General features: G+C 38.9%; 1 protein-coding gene and 2 pseudogenes across 6 annotated transcripts in view; all 3 read right to left on the minus strand.

Annotated features, from left to right (window-relative positions):
- Fam120c (family with sequence similarity 120 member C) overlaps positions 1-16731 on the minus strand; it is a 142276-nt gene that overhangs the window by 78113 nt on the left and 47432 nt on the right. For 5 of the 6 annotated variants that reach the window (XM_078034769.1, XM_078034768.1, XM_078034774.1 and 2 more), the window contains exons 5-9: positions 12104-12203; positions 11408-11484; positions 10695-10972; positions 9727-10000; positions 8931-9102 (exon numbers count right to left, since the gene is read on the minus strand). In XM_078034769.1, coding sequence (XP_077890895.1) covers positions 8931-9102; positions 9727-10000; positions 10695-10972; positions 11408-11484; positions 12104-12203 — 901 coding nt within the window. Of the gene's footprint in view, positions 1-8930; positions 9103-9726; positions 10001-10694; positions 11089-11407; positions 11485-12103; positions 12204-16731 lie in introns of those variants that run through there. The other variant, XM_078034772.1, reaches the window with a different exon arrangement.
- LOC144371670 (la-related protein 1 pseudogene) lies at positions 720-1457 on the minus strand (annotated as a pseudogene).
- LOC101978258 (la-related protein 1 pseudogene) lies at positions 1345-7622 on the minus strand (annotated as a pseudogene).

Here is a 16731-nt window from a genome sequence, read left to right on the forward strand (position 1 = left end):
ACCAGCCATAGGCTGGGCTAAAGAATGATTCTGGGGGCTGGGGTTGTAGCTCAGAGGTAGAGCACTTGCCTAGCACATGTGAGGCACTGGGTTTGATTCTCAGCACCACATAAAAATAAACAATAAAAAAGGATGATTTATTGGGCTGGGGACGTGGCTCAAGCGGTAGCGCGCTCGCCTGGCATGCGTGCGGCCCAGGTTCGATCCTTAGCACCACATACCAACAAAGATGTTGTGTCCGCCGAGAACAAAAAAATAAATATTAAAAATTCTCTCTCTCTCCTCTCTCCTCTCTCACTCTCTTTAAAAAAAAGGATGATTTATAATATACATATACATAGATGCATGTGCACGCATACACACACACACACACACACACACAATCTCCATCTCTTCAAGAAGCTGGGATGAAGAATTATGAAGAGAGAAGGGGAAGGGAATTATGTGGAAGCCACTATCAAGGGTGCCTCTAATTGCCCCAAAGGTGTCTACACTGCTACTTAGCGTGAAAGCCCATCCTAATAAATGCACACCTATCCCTTCTTTGTCCCCTCCTGGGTCTAGGCACCTCATGGACCCTTGACCATTCCACCCATTCCTAGCTCCAAACCCCAGGGCTGAGGGGCTTTTTACTTTCCCAAAGTCTGTGTGTATACCAGTGCTGGCTTGTCCATTGGCATCTTCCCACATGTACTGGCCTGTAGGTGGTTAGCTGATTACTATGGCAAGCCCACTGGAAGATTAGGAGGCTTCCTGCCCTCATGGCCACCACCTACTGCTATCACTGGGTGTTGTTTGTGGTTATCCTCCTCACCAATGCAGCATCCATTCAAAAATAATTGGGGGTCAATGTCCAAATTTCTGGCTTTGGAATATTTCAAGAAGTCCCAGAACTTCTCCAGCCCATAAAGTAGACCAAATTCATAGCCCCTCATCTTTTCCTTCTGAAAATCCTTGAATATATCCAGCTGGAACTTGTTTTGTAGGCCATACTGTTGTATCAAGAAAAGCACTCTAAACCATATCTGTAGCCTTCTTTGGCATCCTCCAGAGCCAGCTGCTTGAACTCCACATATCTTTTTGTTGAAGTGATGTTGGAGGAAAAATGACCAGAAGCAGAAGAATGTTCATTTCCTGAGACTGGCCAATGCCCGTGTGCTTCTGCTAGTGAAGGCAGCACCTGTGATATGTGAGGTAGACATGTGAAACCATTTCCCTTGAGCAGCTCATGGAAAGGATGCTAGAACTTGGGCAGTGACTGAGTGGTACAGCCAAAGCTGCCAACCTCAGATGTTCCTTCTGAGGGGCTGGAGCTAACGGAAGCAGTTGAGGTTCTTTGCTCTTGGAAATCTACCACCCAGGCCACTCTCAAAGGATTGGTTCAAGTCGTGCCTTGTCTTCCTTTGTCGAGATATCTTGGCATCTAGCATCTGTCCTTCTTTTACCACTGGCTTAATTCTTTTTATTTTTTAGTATTTTTTAGTTGTAGATGAGCATAATATTTTTATTTATATACTTATTTTTATGTGGTGCTGAGGATTGAACCCAGTGCCTCACACGTGTGAGGCAAGCACTCTACTACTGAATCCCAGCCCCAACCCCAGCCCTTGGCTTGACCCTTTGATCTGTGGGGTCCAGGTGTGTATGGGGTCCTAGAATTACCATAGTTTGGCAACTCTGGGGCAATGGTTGGTAGAGAGCAGGCAATGGTAGAGGACTCATGATCACCAACAACTTGTTGTCTAGGGCATAAGTGGGAACTTGCTGGAACAAAGGTGGCCCAGGAAGAACCTCCGGGTTGGGGTCTATAGAGGGCTCAGGGTTCATAAGTATGTCGAACTGATTTCAGCTGATATTCTTGATTTTCTTGCTTGATATGGGAATACTTGGGTTCAAACTTCTCAGTCCACAGGTCCTGCCCATAGCAGAAGACCCTGTCATTAATGATTTTGGCCAGCTTAGTACTCACATTGGCTGAAAAGTGTGATTGCTGATCCCACCCAGGTGCTGGTGCATGTAAGGTGGTGCCTGGGTGACAATGAGGATCTTGTTGATATCTGGTCATCAATTTCAGAGTCAAGAGTCCTCATTAGAGTAGGCAGTGAAGGTGTTTTTTTACCCATTCATCTGCTTCATCTCCTCATTAAACAAGAAATCTAGTTCCTCACCTTGGATATTAGCTTCTGGGAGGGAAGTTGCTGAGGCAGGGGTCAGGTGGGCAAACCTGGGCTCTTCTGACTTCTTGGGCTGTGCTGGGGGGAACCCAGGTGAGGCAGGCTGGCAGATAGGCCCTCAGGCAGTGTCTTTAGGTTGCTGACCTCTTCCATTTTGGTTGGCACTGGGATGATTGCACGGAGAAAGCCAGACACCGACTTTGTATCTTTCTGGTAATGCTGGCAAGGAACAAACTCAGGGCAGTTGAGAAACTGCATAAAAAATCAGTGTGCAAATAATCCACTATTGGGGGACCAGGAATTGGTCACTTCTCAGGCTCTTCCTTTATAAGGACATTCTTATCAATGATCTCCACCACCTTGTTGTCCCGAGGGCCACAAAGATGAGTCAATTGTTGGTGATGAGAGCTTGCATTCGGTAGAAGGAAACAATAAGGGTAATGGGAAGGAAACCACTGGTATCCATTTTCCATCTCAGGAAGAAATGTTGCTCTAAATTGTATTTAATCTGTCACTTTATGTAGTTTTTGCACAGCTCCTGGTCCATACTGTGAAGCTCAGTGCTGCCGTCATCATCAAAGTAGTAGGTGATGCTGTTCATGTACCTGGGGGTATGAGGCCCCTCTGCAACATCAAAGTTTTGACAGCCACACTGGCAGTCAAAATGGGTTTCAGTAATATGCCCCACCACATCCCTGGCCACAGAAGGATGACTGTGCCCCACCCGCCCCAACACTCTTCACACTTGATGCCTTCTTATGGTTGTGCCAGGCAGGTTCAGACCCTTTAATTTCCCCACATTTGGCAGGTATAGGTTTCCACTCCTGTGGGTGGGCAAGTTTCTCTCTGGGTACAATACGCTTCATGTCTATTTGAAGCGAAACCCATATGTATTTATTCTCTTTGTTCTTCTGCCCATCTTACTGGCAGTCCTCAACCCCATGCTTCTCCTTCCCTGATTTTTCTTGTTGGGTTTTCAGGTTCTTCGTACTGTCACTCTCCTCTTTCTTTCATGTTCTTGGCTGGCAGTGTATTGGAAAGTTGAGGCTTTAAAAGATGTTGGCTGCAAACACTTGTGAGCTATCTCATAGCTGTGGATCAGTTAATTGTATCTGCAAAGTGACCAACCTTGCTGTCTTTGTGCTGTTTAGGAGCTGCTGCTCTCACCACCTTGGCTGGAGCAGAATGTTCTGGAGGGTACTGTCAGTTCATGGGGTCCAGGACTGGTGGCAGCACTTTCTTAGTCCAAAGGTTTCCCTTGAGTGGGCACTTTCAATAAGTCCAAGTGCTTAGTTCCTGAGGCTCCAGCTGATCCTCCACCAGCACCCAGTTTGCTACCTGCCACCCTCCTCTGTTGCCAAGGGCCTGGCCCTCACAACAGGTGGCTGCATGCTCTTGGGTGGCCCTGTGCCCTCCTTGTTTGGTCTGGTGTAATGCAGCCATGGTCTCTAGGTTCCAGCTCCCACCCCCAGGCTTGCTCATGCCTTCAAGGATCATGGAGGCTTCTTCCTCACTTCCTCATAAGCCCCGCCCCCCACCATGACCCATGCCCTTTGGCCTGTAAGAATTGGGCACCCCTGGTGGAAGCCGATGCGCTTTAAGTGACCATATGCACATAGGCCCTCTCCCCAGAAGCTGGGCATACCTGAGTTTTCCTCACCCCACCCAATGAACTTGGGTGATGCCTTCTTCCAGGGTCCCAGGTTGATAGGCCTCAAACCCCCTGGAAAAGGATCAGGATGCATGGCTAGGTGCTGCCCTCTACTGGGCCTGATGCAGCTGCTATAGATTTGAGGCCTACTGATAAAGAAGGGTGGGAGGGAGTGAGAAAGGCCCTTCCACTTTGTGGTCCAGGCTTTCTCCACATGTACCCCCATTCCCCCTGCACAGTTCCTCACAGTATGTAGCTACCTGAAGCCTGGCAGGCTTCTCACCCCCAGGGTGGCCCAGGTTAACCTCTTCTCATATCTTGAAATAAAATTTTAGAGCTCTTCTTTTGGATTTGGTTTGTTTTGAATGAATTGGGTATGGACCCAGAGTCTCACGTGTGTTAGGCAAGTTCAATACTACTGGGCCACATCCACAGACTTTTTAAAATTTAATTTTGAGATGGGGGTCTAAGTTTTTGAGGTTGGCCTTGAGTTTCCCTCAGCTTCTCGAATAGCTAGGATTATATGCATGTGTTACCATACCTGGCTTCTTCTTTATTAACGTGAGCATTTAGTGGTATTAATTTCTCCTTTCAGCAATGGTTTAGCTCTGTTCCACAAATTTTACTATGTTGTACAGATGGTCCCCAACTTATAATTTTTCAATTTATGCTACTTTGACTTTATGATAGTTCAAAAATTAATATACATTCAATAGAAACCATATTTTAAATGTTGATCTTCTCCCAGGTGAGCTATGCAGTCCAAAACTCTCTTTGATGCTGAGCAGTAGTAGTGAGCCATAACTCCCAGTCAGCCATGTGGTCACGAAGAGAAACTACTGATACTCTACACTGTGCTATGTTGCTAAGCTGTGATGGTCACTAGGTTAGGCATATTAAATGCTCTTTATTTTTTAATTGTTAACACATATTAATTGTACAAGTTAATTGTACAATTAATGTGACATTTCCATATATACATATTTTCAACTTATGGTAAGTTTATCAGGACACAGGCCCATCTTAAGTTGAGGAGGACTGGTATTTATTTTTCATTCAGTTCTGCCTTTCTTTCCCTTGAGACTTTTCCCTGAGATTATATACACATGCTTTGTTATTTTCAAAATATTTGCAGATTTTATGTTTGTTTTTGATTTCTAATTCAATTCCACAGAAGTTTGAGAATATATTCTGTATGCTTTCAATTCTTTTAAATTTACTGAGGTTTGTTTTATTTCCAAGGATATGATCTATCCTGGCATATGCTCTGTGGTTGCATGAAAATATTGTATATTGTCCTCTTGTTGGATGTTCTTTAAAAGTTGATCAGATCCTGCTCACTGGTTATGTGGCTTTTCTGATCTTCTGTCTAGTGATTCTGCCCATTATTGAAAGGGGCAGTTGAAGTTTCTATAATTATGGGTTTGTCTATTTCTCCTTTAGTTCTATCAGTTACTATATCACATACTTTGTGGCTGTATTATTTGGTGACACACATTCAGGATTGCTTTATCTTCTTGGTAGAATGACACTTTTATCATTATATAATGTCTCTTTCTGTGTCTGGCAACATTCTTTCCTTAGAAATCTACTACATGTGGGATTAATATAGCTGTTCCTGCTTTCTTTTGATTAAGGTTTGCATGTGTATCATTTTCCTTCCTTTTACATTCAACCAACTGAAACATTTATATTTGAAGTAAATCTTTAGTAGATTTACTTGGGCTAGTTTTTATCTAGTCTACCAATCTGCATTTTAAATGGCATAGTTAGACTTTATATAGTTAATATAATTATAGATATATTAGAGAGTAAGTCTATCATGTTAGTTTTATTTAAGTGTTTCATTTGTTTTCTTCTTTTTCTCTTCTTGTGGATTATTTCAACTAATTTTATGATTCCATTTTTATTTATCAATAGTGTTGTTTCTTAAATATTTTTTTAGTTGTAGTTGGACACAATACCTTTATTTTTATTTTTATGTGGTGTTAAGGATGGAACCTGGTGCCCTGCACGTGCTAGGCGAGCGCTCTACAGCTAAGCCACAATCCCAGCCCCTATCTATAGTGTTTTTGAGAACAACTGTTTTTATATAATTTTTGGGGTGCTAGGGATTGAACCTAAGGCCTCATGAATGCTAGGCACATACTGTACCACACTCTCATTATGTATTTAATACCTAGAACATGCATTTAAAAAATATACAAAGGGAGCCTGGGGAAACAGTTCAGTGGTAGAGCACATGTTTAGAATGCCTGAGGACCAGGGTTGAATTCCAAATACTTATAAATAAATTATATGCATAATTTATGCATACTGGTATTGACATTTTATCAGTTCAAGTGAAATGTAGAAACCCGACCTATGTTATATTTCTTTACACTACCCTATTTATAATTGTCTAAAATATTTTCTCTAAATAGAGAACCACATTAAACAGTGTTGTGATTTTTGCTTCAATGTGAAATATAATTTAGAAACTCAAGGCAGCAAGTCTATGTACTTATGTATTCTTTTGTTCTTTCCACTGTTTTTTTCTTCCTTCATGATGCTCCATGATTCCTTATTTTATCATTTTCTTCCTATGAAAAGAACTACCTTTAGCCACTCTTTTAGGGTAGTTCTGCTTATGAAAAATTATCTTTGTTTTCCTTCAACTGAAAAATGTCATGATTTAATTATTAGAGAATTTTCTTATTTGATAATGAATTCTGAGTTGACAATTCTTTCAGTAAATACTGTGCTGCTTTCTTCTGGATTATAATGCTTCTAATTAGAGATCAGCTTTTATTTGCATTATTTTTCCCCAATAAGCACCATTTTTGTGTGGCTACTTTCAGTAAGTTTTGTCTACTTTTGAAAACTTTGACCATGATCTATCTTGACATGGATTTCCTTACTGCCTTGTGATTAATGCGGTTTTTTAAAATATGTAGATTTAAATTTTTGCCAAATTTAAGTACAGCCCAGCCATTATTCTTGAAGACTTCTGCATTTTTCATCCTCTTTCTTTTCTCCTTCTGAGACTTTGATGATACCAATATCAAATCTTCTGTTATGCTTAATTTTTCCTGTCTATTTTCTCTCTGTTCTTTTAGACTATGTGATTTCTATTGTTCTAACTTCAAGTTCACTGATTTCTTCCTCTTTTATCTCTTACCTAAGATTTAATCCATCCATTGAGTGTTTTATTTTGCTAATTATATATTTTTAGTTTTTAATTTCCATTTGGCTTTTCTTTAAATCTTCTATTTCTTTGCTTAGAATTTCTATTTTTAGTTTATTTCAAGCATATTTATAATTGTTTGTTAAAAACATTTTATTTTATTTTTTTTTTTTTTTTTTTTTTTTTTTTTTTTTTAAAGAGAGAGTGAGAGAGGAGAGTTAGAGAGGAGAGAGAGAGAGAGAATTTTTTAATATTTATTTTTTAGTTCTTGGCAGACACAACATCTTTGTTGGTATGTGGTGCTGAGGATCGAACCCGGGCCGCACGCATGCCAGGCGAGCGCGCTACCGCTTGAGCCACATCCCCAGCCCTAAAAACATTTTATTGATGGCTGCTTTGAAATCCAGACTTTTATCATTCTTAGTCACTTTGAGATCATTTGAATTTGAAACCTTCCTAGTTCTTGGCATGATGAGGAATTTTTAATTGAAAACTGAACATTTTTTGTATTTTGGGGAGGGGGAGTACTGAGGATTGAATTCTGGGGCACTCAACCACTGAGCCACATCCCCAGTCCTTTTTTTTTTTAATTAAAGACAGTGTCTCAATGAGTAGCTTAGTACCTCGCCATTACTGAGGCCGGCTCTGAACTTGTGATCCTCCTGTCTCAGTCTCCTGAGTCACTGAGATTGTAAGTATGTGCCATCGTGCCTGGCAAAAGCTGAATGTTTTGAAAGATTCTGGATTTTATTTAAATACTGTGTTTTAACAGGACTTTTCTGACCATGACTGGTAAAGGAGGACACAATTTCATCACTGCCAGGTGGGAGTGGAAAGTTGCAGTCCACGCTTAACCTTATTTGATACCTCCCCAGCAGCAGCAGGTAAGGCACCTCATTATACCCTGGTAAGGATGAATGTCTAGGCTCTCTTCATAAGGCTCTTGCTGGCTCTGTGTGTGTGTGTGTGTGTGTGTATGCTATGGATTATGGCTGGAGTACAGTGGTTATTACCTAAAATTTTTCTGTGTTGCTAGGATGTTTGTTCTCTTCCTTTGACCACAGAAAGCCAGCTTTTTGGAGGCTTTTATTGGTCTGCAGCTGTTGATATTTCTGGGCCATTTGCCAGCTTGCTCCTTACCCAGACTGGGATATGTGAGGCAAAAAGAAAACCCAAGGCACTCACTAGTGCACCACTGCATCATTCCTTGGGCCTCAAGGTTATCAGCCAGTCTGCCTTCTCCCCACCATCTAGAATATCTTATGCTTGTTTTATATGTGTCCTGGGGTTAGTTGTACTTAGCAGCAAGAATAGAAAAACTACATCCAATCTATTTTCATGGAAGCAGAAATTTACAGTATTTTTTGCATGATTTGACCATATTACTCTGTAGCTTGAAACACCCCAATGGTTTTACCTAAGCACAGGTTCAAATCCCAAAACTAAACCCCTCTGAGGAGGCAAGACTGTGTCAGATACAATTCCATATTCTCAAAGCCCAGCATGATCCTTATAAGCAGCAGTCATTCTGAATGTTTGATAATTGCAGATTTGGGGCTATTACATTAATGTGCTTCTCATATTGATACATATTCTCATGAATGATGCATTTTTTCTTAGGGGATACTGGGGATTAAACTCAGGGGCACTCAACCACTGAGCCACACCCCTGGCCATATTTTGTATTTTATTTAGAGACAGGGTCTCACTGAGTTGCTTAGTGCCTTGCCATTGCTGAGGCTGGCTTTGACTTAACTCATGATCCTCCTGCCTCAGCCTCCTGAGCCACTGAGATTACAGGCGTGAATCACTGTGACTGATGAATGACACATTTTTTTTAAAGACTGCATAGCCTATATGATGTGTCTGCATATATATCTTTTTCTCTTTGCTGTGTCAAGCATTGAGAGCTGTCAAAGCTAGATCTAGTTACACTTACCTTCCACAGGTAGCCTCCGCCGTATGGCCAGGCGTTCCATTTTCCGCTGTGTCTCTGCCAAACTAAAAAGGACTCCATATACATATTGACGAGCTGACCTGAACAGGAGAGCAGCTGGAGGTAACTCCATGTTACACTCATCCTCAATACATACGGGAATCTTAATTTCACCCTAGAGAAAGGTGTAAGGGAAAGGAGAAAATGAGTACTTTCAAGGTTTGAAACCAAACTGAGAAGAACCAACAATGAACTGCAGCCTCTACAGCCCAGCCACTAAATTTTCTGTTTGTATACAGAGTTTCAGATTAAAAAAGTTGTAAGAAGCCCAGCTAACAAGTCAATTTATAAGCTATATTCCATTTTGGAGGTCTCACCTATGATTGACTGTAGCTGATTAATGGGGAAAGTCTTAGACAATTTGCTGGTGGATGGATTTGTATGGTAAGACTAGAGGAGGGGAATAGCTATGCAGTAGAGGAAAACATAAGGAACAATGGCACAAAGCCTCTTCTTAGATTGCCTATCCCTAGAAAACGTCCACCAACTTGGTGCGTGGTCATGCAAAATCTCAGAATTATACTTCACTTTTAGGCACATCATTTACTGTACAGTCCTATCTCTGGCTGGTCCTGACTCATTTGGGGCCCTTAATATGAGGAGGAGCGCCAGCACACTTGGTCTTCTTTATCTTTTTTCAAACACCAATTATCAGACTTTTTTTTCTGATAACTTATAGTCCTAGGAAATATAAAGTATTCTTAAGAGAAGGGAGGTAGGTGCTGATCTGCTGTCTCACCTTAGTGAGGACGTGATAGATATATGGATACATAAGACCCCTTCGATGTCTGTGTTCAGCAACCCGCAAGACTTCTGGAGCTACTGGTGGTAAGGGTGGAATTGTGATGTCCATGTGGTTCCTTGTAGACATAGACAGCAGAGATGGGATGTGAGGCTCACCATCACCTAGGCTGGCTTCTGAAACTCCAGCATCCACAGGCTGTACCCAAGACCCTCTGTCACCATTGGGATCTTCCCAACCAGGCTGCTGCTGAAGAGTTTCTGTGATGTGACTGAAAAATTTAGAAAGACAGTGTAGAACAGAAAAGGGAAGTTGATAAAGATACTTCCACTCAAGATGGCTACTGTGATCCCAAAGAATCTCGCAAACCCTCTGGAGAGGTCCAGACACTGGGTTAGCACTAGAAATGATAACTTTCCTCTCAGTGGCCATCACTGCCTTCCTGGATTCTTTCACCTGACACAAACCAAAGCAATCAAAAGTCATGGGAATCACTCTGAATCCTTTATATCTTAAAAAAAAGGCCATGCTAAGAATCTGCTTATATTCTAAGAAAATAATTATAACTGCAGTCTCAAAATAGTTCTGCTTCCCAAGAAAAATCTGTTTAGAGGAATAATCTTTAAAAAGTGAGCTAGGACCAGAACCCTGTCTCAGTTGCTAAACAATATAACTGCTGACTCAACTGTTCTATCACTTCAACTCTATACATTATTTTTCTTTTTCTACATTCAAACTATCCCCCTCACAAACGGAGAAATGACAGACAAGTTATAAAGCACATCCATACCAGGATTTCACTAACCAACTGCTATGCTGCCTCTGACCTCAGTAGCCTGGTCATCTGAAAATTATCATCTGCACAGGGCCAAAAGAACAAAGAATGACAGAGAAAAGCCAAAAATATACACTTTCCCACATTCCTTCTTAAGTCTTTCCCCCTGGTTGTCTATACAGATACTTACTCAGAACTGGCTCCATTTGGCTCATCACCATCAGAGGAAGAGGAGTGGGAAGAGTCTGGTCCCAAAGGAGGTGAAGCTTTGGAAGTCAGGTAATTGGGAAACTGGGATGCAGAGGAGTCATAAGAGACAGCCCAATTGGCAAAGGGGCTGTCCTGCAGCATGGGATCCTCAGAAAAAGCATGGGAATCCCCCAGAGGATGGGAGAAGAGAAGAGATGAGTTGGGTCCCATTGGGAATGGTGGTGGATATTTCATTTTCTGGGGCACTTGGTGAGAAAACTAAAGGACAAAACAGACAGAAAATCTGTTTAACATTTTACCGGCTCCAAGATGGTTCCCTCAGCAGTTGTGACATAGTAGATGATACCAGTAGCAGGGACTGTTGAGATATCCTACTGAGAATGATAAGAAATAATTCTAACCGTGTTGCATGAACAGAATCCACTAGAAAAAGGACAATGAACCAATCCAGGTCACCTAGAACATTCCCTAACATTAGCTAATCTACCTTCACAATGCCCTAATGGTTACTGATGTGGGTGTTATCTTTTCATAGTCTGAAAGCCTCAAAGTAGAATGTGATATGGATATATATGAGCTTGGCATTCTGCTAACACTGAGCCAGCTTATCTCTGCAACTCAGATAATAAAAACCAGGAAGCAATCTGAGTCCAATGCTAACAAAAGGTCTCAGGACTCTTAAAGGATGCTTACCATTGGCTTTCCAGCAGAAATTGTGCCCATTTGATTTCGTGGAAGGGGAGGATTTCCAAGACGGTTATTTCGAAAGCCTGAAGCCAAGAGAAAAGGCTGTACTTCAATCAGTCCTAATAAATTTACAATGCTATATTCTGCCAAACCACCACCACATGAAAAATTTTTATTAATAAATAAGGTATAGACTGGGGAGATGGTTCAGTGATTAAGCCATTGCTTAGCATGCATAAAGCCCTGGGTTTGATCCCCAACACCACAGAAAGTTAGCTAACTGAACAGCTACTATGTGTCATGCCAGGAGTCTTAAATAAAAAAATTTCATATGATAATAACCCTATAGATTACATATCATGAATGTGACTTTACAAAGTCACACAGATGGTAAGCAGCAGAGGTAGGATTCAAACTCAGACCTAACCCCAAAGCCAGGGCTATTTTATATCAAGACAGCGTGGGTTACTACTAGAAGCAGTCTAAACTAAGCAAATAACTTTGTTCCCCATCTATAAATTTGGGAAGGCAGGGTCTTCATTGTTTTACATGAAAATCAAAATTAAATGCCTTTCAAATAGTGATGACTTCTAGGAAGGCACAATCACAAATAAGTGATTCCACTCTGACCCTGGAGTTCCTGATGTACCAACACAGTTTCCCCTGTGAACAGAGCAGCCTGGGGTCAGATGGAAGCCTTACCTAGAAAGGAGGGACCCACTGGCAGTGAAGAGAGTTTGGTTGTGACTGAATAGTATTCAACTGCTTTCTTGAATCGTTCTATTTTATCTTCTGTCCTGGACTGGTTGTTGGCACATCAGATTGTCAGAAAAAGAAATGATAAGAGAGTCTTTTTCATACAACTTATAAGTAGGGAGTCAAAACAATAGCAGAAATCAAATATTTAGAGAAACCCAAGAAAACAATTTCCACTTTGTAGAAAAGATTAGGGAGAGAGAAATCGTTTTGGAACATAAAATATGGATTTTCTTTTAAAAATGTACTTACATTTCATGCTATTCTAAAATGATCACATGATCTGTAGGAAACATACATAAGAATGGGGTGGGGAATCACATAATATAACCATCTAACAATATTTCAATGTGTTTCCTTACATTAGTTTTTAAAAAATTGTGCTGCAGTATATACAATTTTATATACATATTTTTTGGTTGACATTGTACTCTATAATTTTAAATGGATTAATATTTTATCATTATGCATTTATCATAAAATTTTGTAACCACTTTGATAATATCTGACATTTAGGTTATTTCTAATATTTGGCTATTTTAAGCTATATAACAAGAGTATATATATATTGTCCATATAAATTTTTTTCTGGATTTCAGATTACATCCTTAAAATGATATTGGTTCAAAAGGTATAAACATTAAAACTAAGAGCACTTAAGCATACAAAACCACAATGTGACAATATTATATATCCATCAGAAGAGCTAAAATTAAAAGACTAGTGATATTAAATTCTGGCAAGTATATGGAAAAACTGGAATTCCAGCCCATTGCTGGTGGGAATGTACATTGGTACAGTTTAGAAAATAGCTTGACAGTTTCTTATAAAATGAAACATTTACCATACGCTATCGTAAACCTAATTTTTTTTTCAGTACTGGGGATAAAACCCAGTGGTGCTCTACCACCGAGTTTTATCTTCAGCTCTTTTTTATTTTTTAATGTTAAGACAGGGTCTTGCTAAGTTGCATAGGCTCACCTCTAATTTGGAATCCTCTTGCCTCAGGCTCTGAATAGCTGGAATTATAGGTGTGTGCCACCACACTCAGAAGTAATCTTACTGCTAATTATTTACCCAAGAAAAATGAGTGCATATGTCCTCCAAAAGATACAAACCAAAATGTTTATAAGAGTTTTATTCACAATAGTTCCAAACTAGAAACAACTCAAATGTATATCAATAGAAAATCAGGATAAATTGTTGTATAGATACACAATGGAATACTAAACAGGAATAAAACAGGAACAAAGTACTGATATATACGATAGGTATAAATCTCAAAGATATTATACTGAATAGAATAAGAGAAAAACACCAATGTATATATAAAGATCAAGCAAAGGGAAAACCAATCTTTAGCAATATAGGTAAAAAAAAAATTCTGGTTTAACACTGTAGCTCAGTGGTAGAGCACTTGGCTAGCATGGGCCAAATTCTGGGTTTGATCCCCAGCACCACAAAAAAAGTAAAAGCAAAAAGTACTATTTACCTTTGCAGAAAAAGGGCTGAGAAGGAGCTTTTAGATTTATCAGAATTTTCTCCTGAACATTTTTAAGATCTTCATAATATTTTACCAAATGCAATTTAAGATATTAAAGACAATTTCTAATTAAAAGTAATGCTCTCATAAGCATATTTTTAACATAATCTTGGGTTATTGCACAGTGCATTTTTAGAGGGTATGATCATTTTCAGACTTTTGACACATTATACTAAATCTCTTTCCAAAACAGATGCCTCAAGTTATACTGCCATCATCAATGTATGAGAATATCAAGTTCACCATACAATTCCAGTGTTGAGTATTTTCTACCAAAAACCCCTAACTACTATCTACTTGGTATAACAATATTTATTTCTCATAGAAACAATAGACTATATAATAAAAATATTTTTAACATGTATAATGGTATCTCTCAGAGTTTGTCATTATTAACATCTAGAATCTTTAAACATTCCAGGGCTTTTATTTGTATTTGTGCATGCACATTAAAAAAAAAAAAAAGGAACTGAGATCTCGAGGTCCTACAGACTAATAGAAACAAAATCACTCTGGTATCTCAAAAGCCAATTAAAATAACAGGGTTATAGTTGTAGCTCAGTGGTAGAGCATGTTTGAGCCATTGGGTTTGATTCTCAGCACCATGTTAAATAAATAAAATAAAGGTCCATTGACAACTAAAACATATTTTAAAATAAATTAACAGATGTTCTATAGAATAGAGGAAAGAGGTTGGGGAGGGAGGTAGAGAGGTAAGGGTACAATACTGGAGATTGAAATGGAACAAATTAGGTTATATGCACTTATAAATATGTCAAAATAAAACCCACAATTATACATCACTATAAAGCACTAATAAAAAACTGAATTTGATGTGATTAAAAAAGGGTTTCAAATCCAGAGAATGTTCACAAATTATTGACTGTCAGAGTGGCATCTAAATGATTAAATAATAGTAAACTATCAACATTCCATTATTTATTTATTCATAATCTCCTTGTTATATTTAGTAATACACATAATAATAGAAATCAATCTTCTAAAAACTACAAAGGGTACAAGTCTCCCTTAACATGTCTCTCTTTGCATCTACTCTTTTCCTAAGAAGTGACCTGTTTGGTAGATGTTCTTTCATGAATTTTGCTATTTTTACACACACATACGGTCACCAATATGATTTTTGGTTTTTTTGCACAAATGGAATCACTATCACATTGTTATCACCTCCTTTTGGCATTTAACAATATGTCTTATATACTCTTCAATGCCAATCAGTAGAGATCTATGACCCAATATACTGAAATACTTCACCCCATGTAACCCTGAGTTCAGGTGTGGAATTTTATACTTGACATCATGACAGTCATGCAAAAAAGTTTCAGATATTGTAATTTGGATTAGGGATGCTCAACCTGTACTAGTAAACAGTATGTATGTTTGTTTATAAGCGCTCTCCTCAATTCTGATTTTATGGGGTGGGAGTATAGCTCAGTGGTAGAGCACCAGCCTAGCATGGGCCAGGACCTGGGTTTGATCCCCAGGACTGCAAAAACAAACAAAACGATTTTATGAAGATACAGTACCAATGAAAAATGGTTGAAAACATGGCAACTTAGTGAGGCCTAAACATGGCAAAATTTGAAAAGGGGAATTTGGATAAGTGAACCCTGGTGTGCTCTGCCACAAAAAAGAAACAAAAATGAAAATAAAGAAGATTGGGGTGTAATCAGAAACTATGTCTTTATTTCCCAATTTTTTTTAAAAAAATTTTTTAGTTGTAGACACATACAATCTTTATTTATTTATTTATTTTTAATGTGGTTCTGAGGATCAAACCCAGTGTCTCACTCATGCGAGGCAAGTGCTCTATCACTGAGCTACAACCCCAGCCCTCTATTTTCCAATATTTTAGTTATTTTTTTTTATAAAGGAGCCTTTGTTATTAAAAATAATCATTATGATTCTTCAAAAATGTATGAAGCCACAAAGATAATAAAAAATCATGACATTAAAAATATTTACCATGAAGCTGGGGTTGTGGCTCAGTGGTAAAGCACCCACCTAGCATGTGCGAGGCTCTGGGTTCCATCCTCAGCACCACATAAAAAATAAATTAATTAAATAAATAAAAGTATTGTGCCTAATTACAACTAAAAAATAAATATTAAAAAAAATTCACCATGCAACTAAGCATTTATAAAGTTTATTCTCCATTTAAACAGTATGCCATACTTAACATTTCACTCTACTGAACAGGTCAATTTTTTTTGTTGTGCGTCAGTCTCTTCCTGTCCGATACAAACAGCTAAAAGGACAAATAAACAAAGCAAATGTGCAAATGTGCCATAAGGGAATGTTTCTAGAGTCAAGGAAAATGAGGGGCTCTTCACATCATGGTGGAAAGCATGGACAAATGAGGATCAGGTGTAATTAGTATTCAACAACAGTAAAAGAGAGAATTATGAAAGATAATGGGGAGAAAGGCATTTGAAAAGAGAGTCATTTGAATAGAGAAAAAATATAAGCCTTTGTGGAAACAAAAGTCCAAGTATACTTTTTGTAAGACAATACTTGTTAAGATTCTGCTAGCAAGTTAAATGCAAGGTAACATATTAGATTGTGCTATCACAAAATTGTGTTGGGAAAATTTAGGTCCCCAAACCAAATACTCATATTGTATTCCTTTCATTTAAAAAATAGAAGTTTCAGTATTAGATAAAATGGAATAAGTACAGTACCCTCTGTTCCCACTGAGGATAGTTATTAATATATAGTTATAGGCAGACTGGGGAAGAAGACTAGGATTCAAAGTGAGATAGGTTAACTACAATGGGATCATGGGGAGAGATCCTTAATAAAAGGAGACATCTAAAAACATGACAAGTTATGTTGAGCTTGCTCATCAGTTAAAGATAAACAGAACATTTAACATATGCTTATAGAGATCAGACATATGATTAATTAAAATTTCACTCACCTGAGGTGCTTACTCTATGTGCCCACAAATGATTAATGGCTAGGCTATCTGACACAGAGAAAATTCTAACCTCTAAGTATAGAGTGGCTGTTA

Source organism: Ictidomys tridecemlineatus, chromosome X (genome assembly GCF_052094955.1).
Source record: "Ictidomys tridecemlineatus isolate mIctTri1 chromosome X, mIctTri1.hap1, whole genome shotgun sequence".
Classification (NCBI taxonomy): domain Eukaryota; kingdom Metazoa; phylum Chordata; class Mammalia; order Rodentia; family Sciuridae; genus Ictidomys; species Ictidomys tridecemlineatus.